Source organism: Eretmochelys imbricata, chromosome 6, assembly GCF_965152235.1.
Source record: "Eretmochelys imbricata isolate rEreImb1 chromosome 6, rEreImb1.hap1, whole genome shotgun sequence".
In the NCBI taxonomy this organism is placed as follows: domain Eukaryota; kingdom Metazoa; phylum Chordata; order Testudines; family Cheloniidae; genus Eretmochelys; species Eretmochelys imbricata.
In genome coordinates, this window is record NC_135577.1 from 93,592,066 (window position 1) to 93,618,596 (window position 26,531).

At 45.5% G+C, this 26,531-nt stretch overlaps 1 protein-coding gene across 13 annotated transcripts in view; it reads left to right on the plus strand.

The window, feature by feature from the left end:
• The window catches only part of NRXN3 (neurexin 3), a 1,334,999-nt gene that overhangs the window by 453,900 nt on the left and 854,568 nt on the right, over positions 1-26,531 (plus strand). For 11 of the 13 annotated variants that reach the window (XM_077820368.1, XM_077820370.1, XM_077820366.1 and 8 more), the window contains 2 exons: positions 13,376-13,579; positions 23,609-23,635. In XM_077820368.1, the coding sequence (XP_077676494.1) occupies positions 13,376-13,579; positions 23,609-23,635 (231 nt within the window). The remainder of the gene's footprint in view (positions 1-13,375; positions 13,580-23,608; positions 23,636-26,531) is intronic. The other 2 variants (XM_077820376.1, XM_077820379.1) reach the window with 1 other exon arrangement.

Genomic DNA, 26,531 nt, shown 5'->3' on the forward strand with positions numbered 1-26,531 from the left:
TATTTAGGAATTTGGCAAATGTTTCTCAATATAATTTTTAGAATTATTAAACTTGGCTCACATTTTGGCTTATTCTGTGTCGTTTAACTTGATTTTTTTTCTGCCTAAGCCTGTAAGAATGAAAGGGACACTGTCTCCCAGGTTTCAGATATAATCTCACCTTAAAAATGCCTTATCTGTCTTAAAATATTCCTAGAATTTGGAAAAGACTTGCCCTACATCATGGAGGCTATAAGTGTCTTAATGTGGGTTCTACCCTGAAAAGTGACTTGGTAGATATGGCTTTGTGAAGTTCCATGTTTTTTGTGCCTCAGTGATTCCAGCTCAGGTTTTTTTTTCTGTTTTTAATTGACAGTGATGGGATCTGAGAGTCAAGCTGGGTTCTTTCCTTCTCATGCATCATCACAATAATATATTTCTGCAGGTCAAATTAGGTCCTCAGTGACTTCTCTGAAGTCCCATTGCCTTCCCCTGGTTAGCACAGATATATCTGATGATGATGGACAGGAAGGAATAGTCCTTAGCTCACTGTCTCAGCTGTGCTGGCTCTGAAGAGCTAGCAGAAGTAAAAGCAGTCAGAATGTATTTTTGTCACACAAGTCAAGAGATGTAACCCAAGGGCTGGGTCTGTTGAGTAAGATACCATTTTTATTTAGGTTTCAGAGTAGCAGCCGTGTTAGTCTGTATCCGCAAAAAGAAAAGGCTGACACGTTGGTGTGTGGAGTGGAAAGAGGTGTGCTGTGAAATGGAACTAGCCACATGAAGGTTTTGCTCAGGTTATAGGCAAAGTCCTTGAGCATTTCTTCATTCTTGGAGATAGCATTTTGAACTAGTGCTTTAAAAATGTCTGAAATGCTTGGGGTCTGTATTCCCAGTAACACAGATTCTTCTTCTGAAAGTGTCGCTATGGGTGCTCCACTGTAGGAGAGCTTGTGTCCCTGTGCTGCTGATCGGAGTACTTCAGTAGCAGTGTCCATAAGGCCCACACATGTGCTGCCTCCCCTCGTGCCCCACCATGAGGCTAGTCAGCATGCACGGGCTAAGCCCCCTCAGTTCCTTCTCAACTGCCCTGGCTAGAGACAAAGCTATTCGCACTCCGTTAGGGACCATTATTTTGATCTATAGTTGGTTAGCCTCTTAGTTCTTAGTTGTAGTTCTAGTTGCAGTTTTTCTCTTTTCTTACCTTTTCTCCCTAAAAAAAGACTCTTTCCCTATTTTTTTCCTTCTCGCTGGGGACCCTTCCCACATGGGGCATGCCCTCTTCACTAGGCTTCAAGAGTGCCTCTCCTGAGACAGGGATTACCTCTTTGCAAATGAGCATTCCCAATGCCTTCGCTACTTTGGGGACCTCTGTGTATTGGATTTACCGGAGATGCCTCTTCTTGGTGCCAGAACCTCTGCACCGCATCTTCGACTGGCACAGGAGTCTTTGCCGCTGCCCTGTTGTTCTCCCCCACCCTCCAGTGAGGGTTTGGATAGTGATCTTGTGAAGCTGACATCACAATACTCTTCCCAGACTCCTTATGGTGCCCAACAGCAACAGAGTCCTCGAGCATGCCCTCAGATGGCCTCACCACCACCATCTTGGTATGGTGACCCATGGGTACCACCACCCAGCCCAGTGGCTATACTGGGATCTTTGGGCTGCACCATGCCTCTCAAGCTTCTAGCTCCACCTGAGAACCTTCAAGGCACACCCCTTTGGCCCCGGCTTCCCGAGCTTTGGAACCTCCAGAAAAAATCCATGTAAGAACACAAGGGTGCTGTTGAGGAAGAAATGATGCCCAAGGACCATATCCTCCTCCTTCTTCCTGGATGAGGCCATCATGCATCCCCTGCCATCTCTGGCAGATGACTTTTTTGCCTCTTCCAGCACCTGGTGAAGAGAGTGGTGGACACACTCCAAATACCACAAGAGGAAGTCCAGGACACCCACCATTGTCTCCTTGACATACTCCACTCATCCTCTTCCTCAAAGATCCCCCTACCCATTAGCAAGAACCATCTGGCAGATGCCATTGTCGGTGGCACCTACCTACAAGCGGGCAGACAAAAAAGATTGTCCCAGCATGAAAGACTCCGTTCCTCTTCTCCCACCCTCCACCCAACTCTATTATGTTGCACGCTATTAATTCCCATGGCCATCAACACCAGTTGAGGTCCACTCACAAGGTAGCCTCTTCATTTCACATTAATCAATCGATTCACCTTCCAACCGTTTACCCCAAGCCTTACCAAGACAACAGAGAGGCTATACTACACACACTAGACTTCAGAAAAGCCCTAGCTTTTTACTTGGACAGGATGAAGGGTTTCAGGAAGTCCCCTAGGCTTTTCCAGTCCATTGCGGAAAAATCCAAGGGCTCAACAATATCAGCCCAAAGACTCTCCCAAGTGGGTCTCAAACTACATTAGACAATGTTACCAAGTTTGCAGTATAACCCCTCCAGATACTCTTCGTACACACTCCACAAGGTCAATCTCCTCATCCATTGCCTTCTTCAAGAATGTCCCTATTTCAGAGATCTGTAGAGCAGCAACATGGATGTCAGTCCACACTCTTGCAGAACGTTATGTGATCACTGGGGACTCCGCCTCCTATGCTATCTACGGCTCCACGGTACTGTCATCTGTAACTGACCTGATTCCCAAGTCCCAGCTCTCCAGTGGGAATACTGCTCAGGAGTCACCTACAGTGGAACACCCGTAGGGACACAACTCGAAGAAGAAGTTACTCATCTTGTGCAGTAACGATGGTTCTTCGAGATGTGTGTCCCTATGGGTGTTCCATAGTCCATCCTCCTCCCCTCTACTTCGAAGTTCTTGTCAGTGACTCTGTGGCAGAGAAGGAACTGAGGTGGGTTAGCCCATGCACGCTGACTAGCCTCATGGTGGGGCACAAGGGGAGACAGCGTATGTGCAGGCCTAACGGACACTGTTACTGAAGTTCTCTGATCAGCAGCAAAGGGATGCAAGCACTCCTGCAGTGGAGCACCCAGAGGGGGACACATCTCGAAGAACCAATGTTACTGCACAAGATGAGTAACTTCTTCATCATGTGAGTGCACTTTTACTGCTTAGGTGGTGTTTGCTACCTGAGAAGTATTTAAATGTGCATCCCTTTTGGACAGCTTATTACTGTTTATTTGCAGCTTGAAATGACTTTCCACTAGAAACTCTGCTGATTCAGGCAAACTGGTAGTGGTTTCGTGTAGTGGATGCATCGAAATGGGAAACAGATTGAAACCACTGAATTCATGTCACCTGTGGCTTAAACACAACTTTTCACAGAGTATGGACTCCTCTTTCTCGCCCCTCTTCCCCCAAACCCCAGCTTTCAGTATGCTCTCTCCAGGACAAGGAAGGGGACATAAACAGCGAGACAAGAGATTATAGCAGGGAAGGCAGCAAGAGGAGGCACAGGTGGAGGTGGAGAAGAAAAGAAAGCAGGAAAGAATGGAGAGAATAAGACAGCAAGTGAGAGAGAATAAAGCAGCCCTTGAATGTTAGCTTTGTGTGACTGATTTCAAGAGTATGCCTATTACTGTCTTGCTAGGAGGTATCTGAAGGGCGCTGTGGAGGAACAGGGGAGAATTGTTCCTTTAGCTGCTAAGTGTAAAATTAAAGCTGGCAGGGCCCCAATGCAGAGGGCTGGGAAGCTAATCACTCCTAATAACATATTGACTTTCATAGATCCCTGGCCATATGTCAGCAGCTTTGCATCAGTGCCTGGTTTCTCTCTCTCTCTCTCCACTGCCAAGCTCACAGTAACATGGCTCCTGGCTTTGGGGTGGCTGATAAATGTAGCTTATCTTTTTGTCTTTGCAAATATGTCTCCCTAATCTGGCACCCCTGCTGGGCATAGTGAGCTCCCCCAGCCACTGCAATCAGAACTCCATCAGGGCATCCAGGATGTCTCTGCACACTGCTGTGTGTTGGCGTGAGCACCATATCTGGGCAGAAACTTGCAGTGAAAGGTGCTGGACTGAGATTCCCAGAGCCTGAAGCCCTCTGGTTATTTCCAGGACCGGGTCAGCATTGGGCAGATTTCCCCTATCTTCTGCCCATCAGTAATGCCTCTACTCTAACCATTAGAGACCCACTTTCAGGGTTGAGGGCATAGTTCAGTCTCCAGGGCCCATTCAGTCCTTGACGTCACTGCTGAGCGTCCCAGTAGGTGGGACAAATTAGTGCCTCTTAAGAGGGGTTTTTGTGTGTGTGCTGTGGGTATCTGTCTTCTAGGATCTAGGTGTCATGACTAGGGCTTGGTGGTCCAACCTGGTGATTGGAGCAGGAGTCAAAAGTTAGGTGTCAGCAAACTGAGGCAAGGGTCAGAGTCTGAGACCAGGGACAGGGATCAGGAAAAAGGTAGGAAGGCTAGAACCAGGAACAGGTCAGGAGAGCAGGGCTCAGGAGTTGAGAAAGAAGGACTGAATGAAAGAAATGAATCCACCACTAAGATGGACTGAATCTGTAACTTGTATCCACTGAGTATTTGCCTTGGATTGTTGCTGCCTAGAGGGTCAAAGAAGCAATTGTTTGTTTCATATGGAAAGAGCTATTGGGACTGTGTGTGAGAGAGAGAATATGTGATTGAGTTCTTGGCAATACTAGTGCTTGTGGTTGAGAAAGAGCTAAACACTCCTTTCTCTCCACTCACACCCCTACATGATACTTACTGGCATTGTTGCTGCCCAAGTTCCAGGCCAGCTGGCTCCCTGGCCTTCTCCCACATGCAGCTGAGAGCTGGACACCTGAGTGCTGCCTGCATGGTATGTGCAGGTTTATTCCTTTTACAAAATGTTTCTAAATTTGGTGCAGTATTGACAGCCCTGAGGAATGAAGTGCTCAGGTATGGCGAGGTAATAGCTCTACAAGCTTCTCTCACAAATACAACTCCTGCCAATCTGCCTTAACCTAGAGGGGCCACTCTTAGGAGTGAGATAGAGTCCAGTCTGCATGGACCATTTAGACCTTAATCATTACTGAGGGCCATATTTTATGTTGTGTTTGTGTAATGTGGCCACCTGACCACTAGGAGCTGTCTTGAGACCCATCCACTAATTTGACAAAGTCCACCAAGGTGCCAGTGGCTAGGCACAACTTTTGAGAACAAGGGATTGCTTTGGAATGTAAACTTGTAGCAGAGAGGTGAAAGGTCAGTAAGTCATCACCAGTCCGCTAATCCTTCCTTCCTTCCTTCCTTTCTGCGGGCTGCTCTCTGTGGTGGGGGAAGAAGGGGTGTTTGCTAGGATTCATACACAGCCTGCATATCAGATTGCAGCAATCATTCTTTTTAATTCAGAAGTGCAGCCTATGGAGACTACAGGCTCCACAGTGCAATACTCCATCTTCATCTGAGCAGCCAAGGCACTTGGATATAGATGTAACCCTTCTGCCAGGTGGAGCCAGCAGCAACCAAGGCTGGGTTCAGTATCTAGGGGTTCTTTTCCATCGATACAACACAAAACCGGCTTGAGCCCCCACCCAGTAACCTGGGAAAATGACACACCATCTCTGGGCACCTCTCAGAGGCAATACTTTCCCACTCACAAGCACCGAGTGTGAGTGTAGAAAAGAAACTTTTAATAAATGAGGGAAGTAACTGGGCATTAATTTTGGGAAAACACTGCAACCAGGGTTCATAAACAAACCATGAGCAAAAGACCCACCCCCAAGTAAGTTGGAGAGTGTCCTTTTCCCCTCAGGTTCTTAAGTCTAGCAACCCAAAAGTCTTTTACGTGCCTGACCCTTCTCTACACCCCACTCACAGTTGCTGTCCTTGGTCAGTGCAGACCCAGAGTTCAGAGGTGCATCTGCAGAGTTCACTTCCCACCCTACATGGAGGGAGCGGAGCTTACTCGCTCTGCTGCTTGAGCACTCGCTCACCACCCCTCTTTGCGTGGCTCTGCTATGGTCCACTCCGCCAGCTGCCTGCTCACCACGCCACTCCGCCAGCTGCCTGCTCACCATGCCTCTCTGCCAACCGCCCTGCTGGCCGCATGCTGCACCTCTCCACCTCACCAGCCACTCATTCACCAGCTGACTGTCAGTCAACTAGTGCTGCCACCTGCCTCTCTTCTGTGACCTCTGTACATCAGTCTCTTAGTAATTTTCAGCTCTTCGGAGGCTGGGCAGAAACACAGCCCCATCTCAAGTAATTTCAGCTCTCAGTGATTTTTAGCTCTTAGCAGGCAGGGCATAAACCCACTCTTACCATAGCATGGTTTCAGCTCTGATTGAACACTTAAAATAACAAAGAGGCTTCTCATGAAGCCTATTTAGCTCTTTCTTTGAACAGTGGGGAGGAACAGGTTTAATGAGTCCAGGGAGGACCCTTTAGGGAGAGCCCACACCTCCTGGCTGGGACACCTGGTCCCACCCCTCTTATTTTCACAGGGCTCTAGCATTCAAGCCCCTGGCTTAACAAGGCTCTGTCAGTTGAGAGTGACCCCCTTATTTGGGACAGGTTAAGCACAGTCCTGCTTTCCTGTATTCCTACAATAATTACAACATTGGTAACAGTATTTCACTACCCTTGCATTCAGTACTAAGGTGATTTGTAACCCAACACTAGCCAAAGTTGATTACTTTGAGACTGCTCTATCTGCTGCATATCTAAGCAGGGCAGGAGCAAACTGTATTTACATGGGTTTCAGAGTAGCAGCCGTGTTAGTCTGTATTCGCAAAAACAAAAGGAGGACTAGTGGCACCTTAGAGACTAACCAATTTATTTGAGCATAAGCTTTCGTGAGCTACAGCTACAGCTCACTTCATCGGCTGCATTTACATAAACACACCCAAAGTCTCTCCCCCTCTCAGCTAGCTGTCGGGAAGCATTTATTCAGATCCTGCTTACATAGATATAGCATTATACACTGAAACTTGTAGTGGTCACTGGTCACACCTCTGAGTTAAAGGCGAGGGTGGGCAAATGTCATCTGGTAAAGATTAATGGGATGTATTTATGCCATTGGCCACTCTTCAAACTCATACGTTTTAACTGGGGGACTTTGTCAAATGGCCATTCTGTACTCATGTGATGTTTACAGAGCTAACACTAACCCTAGCGAATGTTGGATGACTGTGTCATAAGCACATCCTGAGGATCCCTATGGGACTCTACCACTCAATCCAAGCGCAAGTCTGCTGAGTTATTTTAATTTTTAATGAAAGGTGGTCTGGTGAATGAGCCTGGATTGACAGCCCTGAAAGCCCCCCCCCCCCCTCCTCAGAATAGGAATGGCATGGGCAGTTGCAGGATAAACTTCTCCCCTTGCACATATCTCATCTCTAGTTTGCTTCAGCCCTGGCCTGGAGGAGAGGGAGGGGTGTTTTGTATGCTGAGAGGTGATTTCCTACTTTTGTTGGCCCACGCCCTGCACCCGTTATCAATTCTTAGTGCTTTAAATATTAGAGGTGAGCTATAGCCACCACACTTGAATCAGAGTCTGGGCCTGAAGTTAGACCCCTTCCGCAACCCCTATCTTCAAAATCCATTTGCCTTTAGGTTCTGGTTCAGCCTATGATACAGAAATCCTCATCATGAAATTCAGGTGTGGGGTTAGGCCTAGTTTTTTGTACTGTCTCCAGCAATTCTGGGAGCTGTTCTGGTCTCTCTCTAATAGATATAATAATTAAAAAAATAATTAAAATCTCGACTTCTTTGTTTTACCTGTAGTGCTAGGGGTGCAGGCAATCTGTAGAACAGGGAGTGGAGGAGCTGAATTATGCAGGCAGACCCTCTGCAGGAAAGGGGCTTCTCTCTGGATCTCTGCTCTTCCTAGCGTTACTGTTGCTTCTCCGCTTTTTCTTTGAGCTCTGGAAGAAGACAAAGTAGTAGCTTATAACAGGTGCAAAATGGCTTCTGCATATCTAATAAATAGCACTGTGAATAGGGAGGGAACAGATTTGCAGCTCTTGTTAGATACACTCCAAATGCTTAATTTGTGCCAGGGCTGAGCCCAAGCGCCTCTGGGCTTGCTGAATCAGTTATGAATGTAAAAAAAATTGCTTGAGCCCTGGCACCTCTTTCATTACAAATTAAGTACTGTGCACCCCCCGAACCCAACTCCCCACAGGCACTAGTGCAAACAACTGTTTTATGCAGGGCACATCTGAGCTGAAGGCCTCAAAAGGCCATTTCATGCTTGACTGCACTTTCTAATACAATCCACAGTGAGGCGGGTGGGGGAGAGAGTGAGTGAGTGTGTGTGTGTACACACATAGCCTGTGAATATATGTATAATATACAGTACATTTGGTTCCAGCTTGCAGCTGCAGGTGGCAAATTAGGGATGCAGAAGTGAAGGGGAAAGTGATTGACTGGATTTTGATAAGCGAAGCCCAGCTCCCCAATTTGAAAAAGGTGCTTCCATTTTCCTCTGTGTCCCCTAGCCAAGAGCAGATGTATTTCTCTGGGTGATGTATGTCACTAATGGCTGGCACGCAGAGGGTGTATGGCTGTGCAGGTGGGGGCAGGTGTCATGTGGACTGGTGTATGAGAGTGGGTGGGAAGTGCAGATGAGGAGAATGGTTAGTTATTTGTACGTTACTTGGATGTTACTTGGTGATCCCATTATTGCTTTGATGCGGAGAGAATTTAATGGTGCTAACAAAAGGCAGAGAATCTGGTGTATTAGTCCCTCCATGCCATACCAGTAGTATGATCTGCTAGTGAACCCACAAACAAGTACTGATTCCCCACCATGCCTCCCAACCATCCACATGCCCACTCTTCACCATATCTGCTCCACCCACATACTTTTATATCTACTGCACTTACTCCACCCCATTCACACACCCATTTCTACATTACAGCTGTCTCCCGACCACAAATCGAGCCATGTGCCATCTCCTGCAGCTAGGCACATGTGCACATACACCTTCTTCCTCTCACACATACATCCACTGTCTCCTATAGCTACATACCTGCTCGCCTTCCACACTTACCCTCTCACCCCCTTCCCCAACTTGGAGAGAAACTGACGTTAGCTCTAGTTCCTGCCAACAGCAGGGTCTGGATTCTGTTAACAAAAAAAGAATAGTTCCATTATAAGAGTGACTTTGTAGATTGAACTTGAAAGAGACAGCAAGGGAGTGAGGGAAAGATAAATTGAGAGCATCTTCAGGGCAGTGGAACAGAATCCTTAAACAATGAAAGGGCTGCAACAGCCACTACAAATCCCACCCATTTCTGATTGGAATACAAGAGAGCATACTATTAGGGAAACATAGCTGTTTGTCCAGGGCTTTGAGCAGCTCTTGGATAGCTGTGGGCAGGAAGGAGTGCATATTGCTTCTTCCCAAAAATGGTGTGGCCTGCATATTTTGGAGCTGGAGAGGCAATAAGGACTGGCTCTTTCAGGCTTATCACGCCTGTGTCTAAAAATTTAGCTCATGTAAGGACCCAGAAGTTCTGCTGGGAACTACCAGGGAAAGCGATGAAATTAAAAGAGAGAACATAGTCTCTGAATATCATGGAAGAACTGCCTCAGTGAGATCCCATAAGCTTGTGGAATAGTTGCCCCAAAGTGGTGGAAGTCCCATCACTGGGAACAAAAAAATGTGTATTAGAGAGCAATCGTGTCTTGATCCCAGCGAGGAGGACTGGGTAGGCCCTATGCAATGCTTTTCAGGATTACTCAAAATGTCTAGGGTGAATCACTGCCACCTGCGTACAGTCAGAGGGAGCCCACTACGGGAAACTTCCTCATCCACTGGTTGCTGTCCACACAGACACTTGCTCCACAGACTTCTCTCTTTCCCTCTGCAGGATAGCAGTTTACACACCCCACTTGTTACATTTGAATACCCAGTTCCCTATCTTCAGGACACCCGCAGTATACACTGATCCACTGGCTCAGTGGAAACAGTGCCACAGTTCACTGGTTTCACCTCTGTTCAGCGCTCTCCTTAGCACATGGCACTGAGGCAGGATTGTAGTAAAACCAAATTGAAGTTTATTTAAAAGAGCTTGAGATAAAGATTCAAAAATAAAAGCAAGTATAAGGGTTTGGAAACATAAGGTCACAGATAAAGGAAAAGCATAAAGGCAATATATAGCCCCTACTTATTAACAAGTTCCTTTCCTGTCTGATAAGGTGTTTCTCACTCAATGGTTTGTTTTTACAGCACTTGTCCAGTTCTGAAAACTGGGATCTATCTTTCATGAGACACCCCTGTGTCAGAATCCCTCCTCTGTAATGGATGTCTCCTTGTCCACTTTCTCCTTCCCTTAGACAGTTAGAGATTATTGTCCTTTGACCCAGCGGGCCCCTAGTGAGAGACTTTTATTTGGGTTCTTTTGTCTTTGTAAATGCTGAAACCAGTGTCTGGCCCAGACTGTACATGCAAACTAGCACAGCGCACAGATGTCCATTTCCTCATGTTGCTTAGGTCAGCTCTCAGACATTCCTCCCACCCACCCCCCACAGGAATAGGTTTTGCTCCCAATTGATTTGGAACATTATATCCTACATGTTACATAACTCTAAAATCGTTTCCCTTAGAAACATTTTGCAGAACCCATGACGATTAGCTAGTTCTTAGCTTTTGGCAGAGACCACACATGACCCCTTTTGGTGAAAGAGTAAGATGGTTGGACACAGAGGTAATACTCATGCCCGGGCCTGCCTGTGTCACACCATAGGAAGTCTTTTCAAACTCTGGCTTCTCTTACATGATTCTGTGATTAATATCTCACATGTAGTGATTGCTATAACTCAGTGTTATCTCCAAGGAAAAGGGGACACTAATTCATGTATTGTGTTTATGGAATTTATAAAATTTACTAATCCAGGGACCCCTTATGCATATTCAGGGACTGAAACAATAATTATAAATCTGTACAGGTTGCCAGAGTTTTAGCATGAGACTTCAATTCCACCCCTTTAGAGATGTACATCAGTCTCCTCAGGCAAAAAACTTGTGGAAATAGAGAATATTAAGTACTTATTTTTATAGCTCCTTTCCTCCCTTCACACCTCTATTTTCTGTAACATCCTTGAAGAAGATAGAAAAATGTAATTTCTTTCCTGACTCTGATTTTCCTTTTCCATTTTCCTGGTGTTCTTCCTACCTCTATCCCAGGGGTCTCAAACACGCAGCCCGCATGCAGCCCCAGGGTTATTTTCCACGGCCCGCCAGCTCCCCGCGGCCTCCCAGCCTTTACCTAGAGCGGCTCTGGCCGGCCCAGCGCACACTGGGAAGGCACAGGGGTCTGTGTATTGCCCTGGCTGCTCCTCCAGGTACCTCCCCCGAAGCTTCTATTGGTTGCGGTTCCCCGTTCCCAGCCAATGGGAGCTGCCGGGGGCGGTGCCTGGAGGCACGCCCAGGGCAACACACAGACCCCTGTGCGCACCCCCCCCAGGTGCCAGCCGCTTCCTGGAGCAGTGCAGGGGCAGGGCAGGGCAGGCAGGCGGGGAGCCTGCCCTGCCCCCGGTGCGCACCGGGCCGGAGCCCGGCCAACGATCCCTTGCTGCACCCGCCCAAAGCATCCCTTGCTGATTTCGGGGAAGGGGTTGGAATGGGGGCAGGGAAGGGGTGGGAAGAGGTGGAGCAGGGGCAGGGCCTTATGGAAGGAGTGGAGTGGGGTCAGTTGAGGGGGTTTCGTGATGTGGCCCTCAGGCCAATGTAGTAGTCCTCATGTGGCCCTCGTGGTCATTTAAGTTTGAGACCCCTGCTCTATCCTATGCCATTTCCTGTGTTTCTAGTGATACTTAAACCTGACATGGGTCTTGGTTTGTTTCTTTCCTTGTTTTGCATCACATAACCATTGATCATATCAGCATGTCTCCAGGAACGTTAGCCAACTTGTACCAGTAAGGGAAAAAATAATAGAGGAAGAGAAGTCAGAGATAGAAAACCTGTACCGTGCCAGTACATATTTGTCCCCTCCAATGTCCCCTCCATTAAAACAAATGAGTTTTACACACATCCCAAGGAGAGAACAGACTCATAAGCTCATAGGATCACATGCAAAATAGAGGCAGAGAAGACCTGATAGTCCATCCCTGGCTAATATTTCCTGTAGTCTATTCTGCAGGGCTTTACCCAACCTAGTTTTTAGTATCCCCAAGCAATCGGAGTTCAACCACTTTTCTTGGAAGACTGTTCCACACACTAACTTACCCTAAGGTAAATTTTTCCTGCTATCTAGCCTCAATTTTTCCTTTGCTCAGCTTCACCCTTTTCTAGTTATACTTCCTTGATCTACTCTAAACAATACCTCTCCCTCTCAGGATTTTTGTAGGTCCTAGATGAAAGATAACACGCGTGGGTTTTTTTCTTAATTTCTAACAATGGGGTTTTTTTTAAAAAAAGTGAGGCTTGACATATTTTCTGTGTGTTTCTTGTCCTTGTAAAATTCCTGGTACCCATTTTTGGGCCACAAACATCCCTCTGGATGATAGTCAGCTAGACCTTTAGGCTGACTGGCAGCTCACTGAACAGCTGTGTTGATTGTGACAATTGGGCTATTTCAGAATGTTTTGTCCTCTGGGTAATGGAGCTTCTGCAAGGTTGAAGGAGTCATTGCCCGTCATCCCTGGTTGAGAAAGGGCTTGTGCCAGCCTGTGTACAATTTGTGAATGTATGTGATTGCTGAAGTGATACCATCTCAGGCTGTATCGTTTTTCTAAATGCTGGGCCTGTCCTGTGTGTGGGCGGGATATCTTCAAGCAGGCTGATGACCAGCTGTTCATTTTAAAGACATAAAGGAAGGCCGTATGAAAATTACTGGGCAAAGCTTATATTTAAGAAATATCACTATATGGGTTTAAAAATTGTACAGTTGTATCACAGTCTGTGAGTCCTTGCAAAATTGTTGCTTGGAAAATAGTCTCTATCTGACCAAATGCCTTACCAAATAAGTGGCATTCCTTAAAATATTTGATCTGTGATCTCCAAAGTAAAACCACGTGCTGCAGGAAGGGGTTTTGGTGAGTCAATAGGGACGGTCTAAACTAGTGACCCTGGACAGTGCTAGGGCAAGCTGGGCTGCCAGAGAAGAAGCTGTCTTTTAGAAGATAATAAAATTAAGGTCCTGGCAACAAGTGTTCATTAAAGATCTCATTGCCCTTTTCACAAGAGGAGGTGCTATCCTGGGAGTCCTGGGAAATTCTAGTGTGGACAACTGTATTCTGCTTCCTTACATTGTAATTTTAACTGGATACAATATCTTCTGCTTCCTGCTCTAACCTGTTGTGTAATATTGCTGGGTGAGGCCACTGTTGGGTGAGGCCACTGCGTTTATACCCCAGAAGTGGCTGCATTTCAGTGGTGGGTGAAGTGATTGCTATATAAACAGTGTGTAAGTGACCATAGAAGCATTACGTAGCTCTCGTGGTTAGTCATTTTCTTTTCTTCTCTGCAGAGGCTTCCATCCTGAGCTACGATGGCAGCATGTACATGAAGATCATCATGCCCATGGTCATGCACACAGAGGCAGAAGATGTGTCTTTCCGCTTCATGTCCCAGCGTGCCTATGGGCTCTTAATGGCCACCACTTCACGGGATTCTGCCGACACCCTTCGCCTGGAGCTAGATGGAGGGCGTGTCAAACTCATGGTCAATTTAGGTATCCTACAGAGATTCCCCCTTCCACTTTTAGTTTGGGCTTGTGATTAGTGTTTTCTTTATCATTTTTCTTTTTTTCTGTTGGTTTGATCGGATATGATTGATTTCTAAAGTAGCTGCTGAGACCCTTTTAATGATATTATCTGTGGAGAGAGAAATTCTCTCTGACAGTTTCTGCATGGACATTTGATGTCAACTCTTGGTCATGGATAGTGGTGGTTTTCAAGTCTTTATGTTTTTAAGTTTCCTTTCTTGTTCTGGAACTGGTTAGCTTTGTGTAAAACATGCTACTTGGTCCATCTTTTGATCAATCATATACTCATTAATTCAGCCTCTTTTCCACCACTCAAAACAGTCAGAGCAGGTCATGGGAGGGAAGCCAAACAGACATGGAGGGAAGGGGTAGGTGCTGTGAATCCCAGGCTCTCAAGAGACTAGTCTTGGTTTAATGGTTTGAACGCTGAACCTTCTCAGGACCCAAACCCTTATAAAAAATACTGTCGTGTTCTGAAGTAATGGCCCCCCATGCTCAAGTAACTCTAATGTAGGTTGTAGCCTTTAAGACTCTTACTACTGAATGGCTTCGTATGTTTTTTAAAACTCAAAGGCATCAATAATAACCCCTTCGGGTGCTCCCCCTATCTTTATGTTTTGTGTAAGGTGGGTCAATATACCAGTCCAAAAAATGGTCAATTGATCAGTCAAATTATGTCAAAATGATCAAATATTTTAAAGCACTCATAAATATTAGAACCATGAGAACAATAACAAAAAAGAGTAAGACTTTATGATTTTGATAGTGTACGCCTTAGATACTTATTCCTAATTACAAAAAATTACTTAACTGAGTTATTTTAACTCTGAAAAATGTGAAACACAATTACATGAAGTTTTCTAAAAATGCAAGAATAGCAACCTGATGCAATCAAAAAGGTAGGCTGCCACCTGCATCAGGACATTCTTGCTGCAATATTTGACCATAGTCAAATAGGCGTTCAAAGTTGACCAAACAACTGACATTGTTTGAGTCAGTTGACCAGTTTGCCAAGCGTACTTCTGTCTCCTCAAAGTTATTCATTCTCAGACAGAACCTGAGTGGGAACAAATTTGATAATAAAAATGATGGTTGTGGGGGAGTTTCCTTCATAACAAACACAGACTCTCTTATTAACCTGAGCTGAGTAACTGGGGTTTGTAGATCAACAAAACGATCCACTCTAATTATTTAGGGATATTTGGTTGAGGATGTGTCCAGCCCCCCCCCCCATTCTCTCATCATTGTAGGCCAGCAGTGTGGATGGTCCCCTGATTTTTGACTTTCCATGTCTGAAAATTTTGAAGAGACAAAGTGCCTGTGGGGGGTGGGGGGAAGAAGGGATGAGAGAGATTGGGTAGGTTTGGTTGTTTGGTATTTTTGGAGTTGAACATAAACACTAAGTCAAATACTCTTCTCACTTATACTGCTGCTATCTGCTTGACTACATGTGGTTGCATCAGTATAACTGAGAGGAGAATCTGAGCTAGAACTGCAGAGCCGTGATACTTATTGGAAATGGTAAGCCTCCCCTAATATTTAGGGTATCTAACAGGAACTAAGTGTATGCTCCATGATGAGCTTGGGCTAGCTTTTGAAATTCCAAGCCCCATTGTGACATCTCCTAAATACTATGAGCTATCAATAGGAAACTCACTCCTGGGTCCTGGCTGGGCCATAATGTGAAGAAGAGACATGGCAATGACTTTGCACAGTGCAGTGACAGTGTCGCACATCGGATTATATATTGATGTGATTCGGTCATTGAATCATGTCACAGCTAGACATAGGTGGTATTATCTAGATCATGCTGCACCAGACCCAAATGAGCTGTAACTTGAATGATGCTTCTAGGGACTGCTCCACCTTGGTCCTCATCTGGACTTTCAGCTGTTGGAGGTCAACAAGGAACAATGTAACGTGTTGCCCTGCAGTGATGCCTCTAGGGCTGATCCAGGAGGGGGCATTAACTGGTTTCCAAAAGAACTGCTTCTAGCCTCCTTTGGCTCTGGAAGGGAAAGTCAGCCCTTTCTTTTACTGTTGGGTTTGGAGGGTGAAAAGGGGATGATGTGTTAGAACAAGCCCTATCTTTAAAAATGAGAAATGAAAATAGTCACCATCCCATGAGGATCTGGAAGCTTTAAGTGTTCCCTTAGATGGAAAAATACTGCACTGTTACATAGCTTCCGTTGCCTGGAATTTACATGCTGTACTCAGCTGAACTAGAGTAGTGTAAAGCATCATTGAGTGTTCAGCCAGCATGGCAGCAGAGGCAGTACTAAATTGCACTGGTTCATGGGGAAATAGATCATCTCCAGCCGCCACAATGACTTCTCAAGTGGCATCCATCTCTGCCTGTATCAGTTCTAAGTGAAGTGGAGAATTCCTTATGCCTACCATGTCCCCTTTGGGGATCAGTTCCAAAGAATTATTGTTCTGTAGTCCAACATATAAAGAGAATCTTTCAAACAACTCCAGCATGTGTGTGGATTAGTGTGTTTGCAGCTGCTTGTTTTTCCCATCCAACGTTACTTGTCCTAATAATCTAGCACCCTGAGAATTTCTGTCCCTTCTCGCGGTCCCTTTTCTGAAACTCTTTCTGATAATTAGAGAGTGAAAAAGTTTGTCTTTCTGAGAATCAAAGTGCTGTGAGGCCAAATCTCATATTTTAAGAGGGAGAGCGTGTTATGTTGTTAGAGCAGGGGTTAGGAATCTGGGACACCTGGGTTCTATTCTGAATTTTGCCACGGTCTCACTGTAATCCTGAGCAAGTCCCTTTACCTTCCAGTGCTTCACTTTATCCCTCTGCTAAAGGTGCTAAAGCTACTTTACCTCATAGGGAAGCAGTGAGGCTTCAATAGTGGATGCTTGCAAAGCACTTGGAGATCCTCTCACACAAGACACTTCAGCATGTAAAGTGTTGTCCTTACTGAGCTCTACCCCCTTTTTCTGCTGAGCAGGGTGCCACCTGATAGGTATTGAGACACCGTCAACTTCCATGGAAGTCAGTGAGGGAAGAGGGCACTCTGGTACTGGCAAGGCAGGAAACATTTTCTGCCCATTTAACCTCCCCTTCCTCACTTTAAAGGGTTCTACTTTATATCATAGTGGCTTTCCCTTTCACGAGGAGAGCAGAAAACGTTTTCTTCCAATGCCTGCCAATAGTGCTTGTTTCATCAGCTGTGGTAAATTGTTACAGACCTTCTGGGGACCATTAGACCACCTGGGCCAGATGCGAAACATCTGGCTTTTAATGCCCTACCACCTAAAGAATATGACTAAAAATGCTTTCTGAGCATTTTACCAGAGTTTTGACCAAGAACTTCATATTACAATATATACTACCTACTGTCCTTGCTAAGGGACTGGTACGTGGGGAAACCCTGGTGAACCAAAACTCTGTTACTGAAGGTCAGTTATGCTGGAGACACAGTGACTGAATCATTATTTTTGCTGAACTCCCAAGCTTCGCAGACATGGAGCTTTGATCCTGCAGAGCTGTGAATGTCTGTATTCCAAAAAAATGACCAATGCTGCAGCTAGGGAGAGCCTGTGGAGCTCTGCTCCCCCAGTGATTTGAGCCACAGAACCATAATTTCCATGATTTGGAATGCTGAACCAAGTTATCCCTAGGTGTCTGAACCCACCCCCCCCCCCCGAGTTGCAAAGGTTTCCCACAAGACCTTAAATCAGGACTTCTCTGTTTTCCAAAGGGCTTAGATTATGTTGTTATTGAAGGAAGAGATCAAATCTCAAACCCTGGGGAGTGGGGGGAAGCTTTGCAGTGCCAAAAAGCCCAGCCATCACCTCCCAGTTGTTTAGTTGGCGTTCTTGTCAACTATTTGAGGAGACAGGTTACATCCAAGTGAAATCCAAGACCTTCTGACTCAACACTGCCAAAATGCGCTTTTCAGGGACAGACAGCCACCAACTCCAAATTAGGGGGAGCTCAGATCTGACCAGTCATACGTCCAAATCCACAAATGGGCTAGTAAGCGCCAGATCTGTATCAGCACAGACTGTTTTGAGTGGTGTATTATCTAGTTGTGCTTTTTTTCTAAGTTATTTAAAGCTATTACTAAGAACTGTCCTTTTTTTCCTCATTCAATTCCATTTGGGTTCTGTTATGGTTTGAGTATTTTTCTGTGCTGTTATTTTTCCCCCCTGAGTATTTGAGTTGTAAAGCTTCTCACACCCCATCAGCCATGGTAAATCAAAAGATGGTATTCAACCCTTCAAAGGCCTGAAGCCTGCGGCCCGCACAGCAAACAGCCCTGAGAACAGAGTGTACAGAGCAGCCTGCAGGGGCTGGCATATCCCCCTCACCACTGCAGCATTCATTGCTTAAAAACTAAACCAGGAATGCTTACTCCAATGCAGACTTGGGTGGGAGGGGGAAGGAAAGAGCCTTGACTATTAATTCTGTTCATTTAAAGGGGATGAGGAGCTGTTTCAGACCATCCCAGCCAGGGACCTGGGGCAGTGTGTTCTTTGTGTTAGCACATTTCACAACATATTGAATGTTTGCTGTGTGAAGGTTAGAACCCAAATGTGGTGGATCGCATAACTGAGTTGAGAAAGAGAAGGGGGAGAGAGAGAGAGAGAGAGAGAAATACAGTGAGGGGTGCCCTGGAATAGCCCTTGCTACTTCAAAGACATGCTGAGTGTGAGACAAATGGCATACCAGCTGGGAACAGCAACTTTCTTCCTCTGCCCTCCTCTTGGTTGGCTTCTGCTGCCCTTGAGCTATGTTTGAGAGCATTTAGCTTCTGTCTTCTCTTCTCCCATGCACTCCCTCAAGATACTGGTGACTGGAATAAAGCCCCTGCTGCAGCATAGCACATATGAAGCTCCTCTGACTCATGACTTCTTCCTATCCTGAGCTGAGCTTCGGCCTTGAGGGGAGCAGTGATGTCTTGGGCTTTCCAAACCAGTAATTTCTGCTTTACCCCGAGAGGCGTTTGGCTCAGTGGCTGTGGGTCAGAGTCCTCCAGCACTGCTGAGGCCGTATGCTCCCTTCCAGAGAGAATGACTTGTCCCTCATACGCGTCACTCTCTGTTACAAATGTGTGCATATCACGCACAAAGCACATGCATGCACAGAACACCACAGGCACCCACTCTCGTTGACACTGCTTTACACACACAGTACACACAACATCTTTTCATACATTTCATTTACACATAATTTTGCACTCAGTTTCCACATGCCCTGCAGAAAACAGTCTTGTACCTTACCCAGCCAGACACAGCTGCTGCACTTTGACACTGCCTTCCCCTCCGACCAGCTCCTCAGACTCTGCCACTAATGAGGCACTTTTTCATTCACACCCAACATATGCACAACACATCTTGGCTTGTTAGGTTCCTTGTTTTGTTTTACTATATCCAGCAGAAATGATCCAGAGTAAGCAGCAGTCACCAGGCCCCCATTAATTTGTCCTGTGCTTCCCCTTTCCCATCCAACACTGCTGGGATCCTGTGGCCTGCACTTCCAGAGCTAGGTCTGGACCTTATTGAAGGAAGTAGCATGCCCCCCACCCCCCAATCACATGCAGATGTTCCCTTTCACTGATTCTGAAGAAAGATCCTATGCCTTAGCAATGCTCTGCAAGCTAAGTATCTGTGCTGATGAGCACCCTGTCCCCTAGTGAGAGACTGAGACAGCTCACCTTTGCCCCCCTACTGCCCAGTGTGGGGAAATCACAGCCCCGGTTCTGCGCTGAAGTGCCACATTCCCCTTTTTTTTTATCACTGACCCTCTCACAATTCCTGTTACAGGAATTATTATGACAATAGGTAGGGACTGGGGGTAGGATGGCCCTATAATTGCTCACCCTGTCCATTCTCAGAAGAGTCCTTAGTGAGAAGTTTGCATTTCCAAATCTACTTTCCAGTCTTGCTCATGATTTCTTCGCCCCCACCCCCAGCACACTCCAGTGCCTCCCCATCCCTGACAAATGTGGGGATTCTTAGAATTTCCCTGCTCCTCAAAAGGACTGATACACACCTCACAAAGACAGACGCTGAGAAACACAGGCAGGCATAGTTTCCAGAAGATCCTGACTGTTGCACACCACCCATACATGACTGAAGAAGGGACCACCCGAAGCAGCAAATCTTTCAATGAGTGTGTAGATGGAGGACTCCAGGGTGACGGGGCAGATATACACAACAACTGTGTCCTGCAGATAAACAGGGCCATGAGAGCCCTGGTGTAATTCCAGAAACTGCAGTGGAATGACTCCAGGGATGAATTCAGCATCTACCATTTAAATAAGTTATTTCTGGCTGTTAGAGCCCTTCATTCACGCTGCTCTGTTTCCTGTCCTTGCTTCCTTTCCACAACTTCTGCACACCACACTCTGTCTATGCACACTTGTGTTTCCCTTAAATTACATACCAATGCTACCTTTAACTTTAGCCCATTGCGCTGGAGCCATTAACCCGTGTGCAGAGGAACCCCTCTACCTGTGCCCAGGTAACATGCTCCTGAAAATCCAGTGCTAGGAGATCCTACCGACTGAGCTGTTGGTGAGGAGCTCCTGATTTACAGTAGGAATAAATGAAGGGAGGTCTCTGGACTGGGTCTTCCCTGGCTCTTCCCAGTCCCCCACCCATAGACATGGCGCTTTGGCTTTGCCCCCTACCCTCCAGACATCTCATTCATAGACTAAACCTAACAGTTGCTAACTAGATCTACAGCTACTCTGGTCATGTTCACCTTTAAAATTCAAAGGAACAGAAAACCCCTTTGAGTCAGGAATTCAGCCAGAGTGAAATAAAGCAAATCCCATTAGTTTCAGAGTAATCAACCCAATTACAGTGTTGAGAATCCTCAGCGAGGATTACCGAAAGCCTTACTGCACCAATACGAACGTGGGGAATCCCAGGAGGTTTCTTTAATTACTGCCAAGCTCCTCAGCTGATCTTGCTTTGGCTACGTGGATCTGTGCCTTAATACGTACCTTCTACTCCACAACAACCTGGAAGTGCATTGGTTTCATAATGTTGCTCTGATTTAAAGAGCCATTTTCATCCTTTTGAAGCTTGGTATAATGGGGAGAAAATAGTTTTACTCACTGATGGCTTAATCCTCTCTGCTATGCTAGGCTAAGGCCAAAATTGGTGCCCTGGGGCAGGAAAATAAAGACTTGATCCTAAGTTTTTGTAGTAGCCATTAGGTGCCTCTGTTTTTTGCTGCCCAACTTGAAACAGTTTGGGCCTGATTTTGAGAGGTACTGAGCAACTGCAGTTTCAGTAGGTCACATGTCACTGGTATCATGGGGTGATAAAATCCAGTCCTGGGTGAATCTTAAACATCTCAGAGGGTCGGTTCAAATAAACAGATGGTTCACGAGATCTTCAGCAGATTCGGAATCCCTCTAATGTGAACACTTCCCATGGAAGATCTCCACTAGGGCAGCCATTGGTATTGGAGGACAGTGCCCTGGCTGGTTTTCATTTTTGGGTGGGAACTGGAGGAGGGATCAGTCAGTGTTCTCATGTTCTCAGAGCCTGGAAATCTAGCCTCCCACAAAATCCAGGTCATTTTAGCAGATCACTAAATGGCGTGGTCTCTCATTGTACATTAAAAAACCTACCAGACAAAACAAGGAGTGTATTTGTGTCTCTCTTGAAGCACTGATCCTCCACCCCCATACAGCAGCTCACTCTGAAAAAAATACTTTGGTACATGTGGAACCATTCAAAACCCCTATATAAAGAAGCAAGAATTCTCCAGGCAAATCAATCATATTTGCCACTGACTTTTTAGTTTCCCAGCTTGATTATTGTTGTTCAGAACCCTGCCTTATTTCTCTATACTGATCGTTTGTGACTTTGTCCCCAGTAAACCCCTGTACTGATCTAGCCATACCACTTGTTCTTGGTCTATCTCAGTCTACTATTCAGTCACACAATCTCTCTCTCTCTCTCTCTCTGGTCAGAGAGGAAAAGACAGCTGGTTTCTTATATATTTTAGAGGGCTTCCCTCACCCCTCCCATAAGGGATATAGCTACCACTGTATGGTGATCGTACCAATTGCTCCAGGGCTGTTTGCTCCCACTTTTCTGTTGCGGTTGACGACACATGACAAACCTAATCGCACAAAACCAACCCCAGATTTTCTCAAGAGAAGTTCTGCTTGAGAACAGACTCTCTCTGGCATTGCTGCTTCTGATTGGTATATCCCTAATCACTTCCACCCCTTCTTTATTTATAGAAACTGATTCTTTTCCTTCACCCCCCTCCTTTTTATTTTTTAAAGTTGCAGTTTATTTCTGCTACTGAAAGAATTGTCCTTATTATGCCCTTTGGAGTAAAAGCATTTCACCCTGATATGCAGCCGAATTAGCTCTCCTCCCACTCTGTGTTCATTCTAGTCTCTCTCACTTTCTGTATATCTTCTGCTGCTGGGCCATATCCCCATGATACAGAGGAACAGCTGGGCAAGGCTGCGGTTACAGAGGCTCTCCTCCAGGATATCCGGTCAGGATGGCCAGAACTCAGAAACTATGATCCTTAACCTGGGATTTAGGAGAGAAGGCCAGGGAGGTCAAAGACACCTGGTACTGTGGTGATGCATTAACTCCATGCTCACGCTGGGGCACTCACGTTGGGGCACTCCAGTGGGGGATGTTCACAACCCCAAGGATCAAACCAGGCACCCTAAATGCAAGAGCCTCCCCAGGGGCCTCATCCTGAGAAGGGCTGAGCACTTGCTGTTTCTAGTAAGTTAAGTGGAAGCAGGAGGTGCTCAGAAGGTCTCTGGTTCAGGCCATCAAACAGCACTTGTTTTCTCTGTGGAGGCTCCTCAGTTACTGTTAATTAGAGCAAACAAACAGAATTCTGTATCCCTTTGTTTCTTTTTCTTTCCTCCTTTCTTCCGATGCTCCTTTTCTCCCTCCCCCCTGTGTGGAACCCCCGAGTGAAGCAGGCAGGGCTGTCAAAGATTCTGAGGTCTGCCACTTCACTGCCTGTTACATCTTCTGCCTGAATGCTACAGGTGTCTCATTCAGTACTAACATTCAGGCAGCAAGACGAGACTGGGCTCCACGGAGCTGGCCGAGCTGGGTATCTTTGAACCAAAAAAAGAAAAAAAATCCCTCCCCCAACCAATCAAAAAATAACCCCAACCTCCCAAAAAGTAGCTGAAATCTGGGCTGGGTGTTCGTGCGGTTAGCCGTTTGCAAGTGGCCATTTTATGATAGGACACAACTGCGGGGGGGAGTATATTAACCCTTTCCTCACTTGAATGGACAGTGGCAAATGCACCTGTGCACATTTTTTCAAAGCAATCTGGGCTAACACTAAGGGGAGTGAGAGAGGGTCTGTCCTGGGGAGAGGTGGAAAGGGTTAAATATTGCACCAACCAACGTTGAAAGACTGATTTTACAGGTATACTGTGTTGGACAGGTGGTATATTTATGCAATAACTATGAATTAATTCAAAAGAAACCAAGTGTAAAGGTTGCCTTTAAACTTCAAGCTTCTTAGAGAAATTGCAGAGGGTTTCAAAAAATAGGAAGGACATTGGGGTATGACTTGCATTTTGAGGAAGATTATTTTTTGTGCCTTAATTACTTGACAATTTTTTTTCCTTTTAATTAATATCAGTTCATGGTCTGAAGCAGTAGATAATCTTAGTTGCATAGGTTTCCTTAAAAAGAAAAGAACTTTCTGTGTCGATATGTGGATATATATGTATATAGGTATATCTCTCTATACAGATGTGTGTATATATATATATATATATATATGTGTGTGTGTGTGTATGTATATATATATATATGCATATGTATCTGATATTTCAATAGAATATACTATACATATACACCCATGCCTGAGCTTGTACAGACTGTATATAAATATAAAATGGCCACATCTCTTTGCGTGTGTCTGTCCCCGGAAGGGTGGACTGATTGTTTTTGGATGTCTGCAGCTGTTACCTTGAAGGATGCAATTTCATCTTTCATTTATTTTTCCCCATCTAGACTGTATCAGGATAAACTGTAACGCCAGTAAGTTTTCCCTCAAGTTTCATTTTTTTCTCTATATATTAAAAAAAGAAATTAACTTTATTTCCTTTGCTAGTTTATAAGCTGTTTTTCTTTTTCTTTCTTTTTTTTATCTTTCTTATTCATTTTTTAAATACAAAAATCAAAGATGGGGTGGGATCTGGGGCTGGGGGAGGAGGGAAAGAATCGTGGTGATTGTGTGCAAATGTATTATGTGAGGTTTCTCCCAGGAGGAGATGAACTGTTGTTTCAGTGCTTTTGCAGAAAAGCTCCCAATCCCTGACATTGGGATGAGATGAAAATGTGTTTCAGTAGTAACCTGTTGTCTTTTGGGAAATGCCTTTAGAGATATTTAGAGAACACGTAAAGGTAACAACAGGTACTGTATACACTTCTCCACTACCTGAAAAACACTCCTATAGTAAAACGTGTCCAGGACAGAGTGGTGGCTGCTTAATCTGATATTTCTTCAATACCATTTTTAAGGGGGCTGGCGGGCTTTTTTTGGGTGCGGAGGGGAAGAAAAGAAGCCCTTGGCATTTGGGGTAGCATCTCAGACTCTTGTATGAGAATCACCTGCAGGTCACCTCACCAGCTAGGCTTCTGTGACAAATTCCATCTGAGGGACTAACTCTGGGTCCCTTTCAGTCTGTGTGAGACAGAAGGAGGCTTAGGAATGCCATGCAGAGTAATCATTAAAGACCACATCCCAGCCAGAAACTCTGTAGTGCAGCAGAGAGAGCCTCTTCTGCCATATTTCAAAAATCATGAGTTTAGAACTTGTTGAAATAAGTATGGGCCTCAGGCCAAAAACGTGGGTCTGGATTTTGGAACCAATCAGCCCCCAAAGTTAGGGGCGGCTGGGCCCAAGTGTGTTTTTTTTTTAAGGCTCATCTCTAATTAAAACAAAATTCTTTTCTGAACTGGTGGCCCTTTTGTGCTGTGCTCCATGCAGGGGCCTTTATAGAAGGCTGAACAAGTTGGTCTGGAGGTACCAGAAGACAAGAAGGCAAAACTGGCTTGGTGGGTTTTCTAAACCCTGTTGCCTTTATCCTTTGAGCTATATAGTCTGTCCCATCTGAGCTAGTGGGAGGCCAGGAAAGGAGCAAGTTATGTCAGGTCACTTCATTCAGGCTGAGTTTTCTAACAGCCCCAGGAGCTGCCCCAGGAGGGACAGCCTCAGACTCTGCTCTCTGGAGCAAACAAGTAGTTTGCAGCCAGCATTGAAACAACAACCAGCAGCAGCAATGGCAGATTCTCGCTGGGAATGATTCCCTTTGCTACTCTCCCTTCAGTTTGGGACTCTCTGTGCAGGTGCAGTGATGGAAACCATACAATATTTGGTTCGCATATGGTATTGGCCCAAACCAAGGAGAGGTGTGCAGATGTAGCAGGGGATGATATACACCTGAGCAGATGGCACACCTGTTTCCCCTCCTGGTCACTGGCAGCTGCCTCACATGTCAGTCTGCAATGGAGCAGGAGTACACAGAAATGTGTGCAGGATGTGGGCTGGCTAGTATCCTATGCAGTGCCAGGCGGAACTGGCTGGCTCCATGGATCTGAAAGCAGGAGGAACATGGAGCCTTTGTCTGAATTTCCTTTTGAGCTTTTAGGTTAGTTTGAATATTGTATTCAAGGGGTGCAAAACAAGGCTAGGAAAAATATTCCCTGAATCCCTGCAAAATGAGATTGCCAGTTTCTGTCCAGCACTACTGAGGACATTTGCATAGAAATGGGATCTTTTGTTTCCTAAGACTTCCCATGCTCCTTGCTACTTATTCCTCCATCCATCCAGGAACTTGTACCATGCTCATTAGTGTGTCCTCTGAGCACTGATCTCAGAGGTAGCATCTGATGTACTCCCCAGCCCCACCCCTATTTGAGAACAGTTGGTTCCTGCAGTGTCACCCAGAAAGGGCTCTGTCTTCAGGTGTGGAATCAGCAGCAGCAGGAAGAAACAAAGATTCTGTTTTCATGCAAATGAATGTCCTTCAGTAATAATAAAAAAGAAAAAGGAAAGAAAGAAAAAAAGACAGACAAAAGAAATCAGACAAGCAGTTTGTGTCAGTTTCCCCACCAGTGTCAGCATCTCTCTAAATCATTTTGCTTTCATGAATTTTTAATAGTCTAGACTTTTGCATATTTAAATATGTTCTTCTGGCAAAGATGTTATTTATTTTTAAAACAACTTGGATTTTCCTAATTTAGTTTTTATGATTTTTTGCTTGGTTTTTCTTTTTCTTTCTTTCTTTTTTTTCCCCTCCAAACCTTTGCTGCACTGCTGGCATGGTGGAATGACTCAGGCTGTCTGTCCATCCCAATTACTGGAAGGGAATTATGCGGGAGCTGACTAGTGAGGAAACTATATCCCTGATCAAATCTAAATTCAACTTGCTTAGGCAACAGCAAAAGCAAAATCTCATCCTTATAGGTGCCTGGTGATTTATTTGTGGAGCGGGAGTTACACATATGGCTGTGGGTCTCCTAGGTTGATTAATTTTCTGGGTAGCCTGAATCCCTCCTTGGATTCAGGGTAACATTTCAGAGGTTGGGAGGATGTGCTGTATGTTGAGGTGAGGAGAGGGGTTTAAGGGTGAGGGTGGTGAGTGAGCTCAAGAAATAAACTTCCTGTCCAGTTGAGGGGCCTCAGATTATGCAGTCACCATTGCTAACTGAACACAGGAGACCTGGATCATGTTTTAAAAGCAAACAGAGCTGTGGTTGGGAGATCCCATGGAATAGTAAAAGTGACGTGGCCCGGGTATCCTACTAGCCTGGTCACAGACAGCACTGCAGCTCATGCTGCCTCCAAGGCTTCCAGCATGCAGTGACAGGTAAGGACTTTGATTCTCATTGCTCTTTTTGTTCATTGAAGGATGGTTTTGGGTTGGAGGAG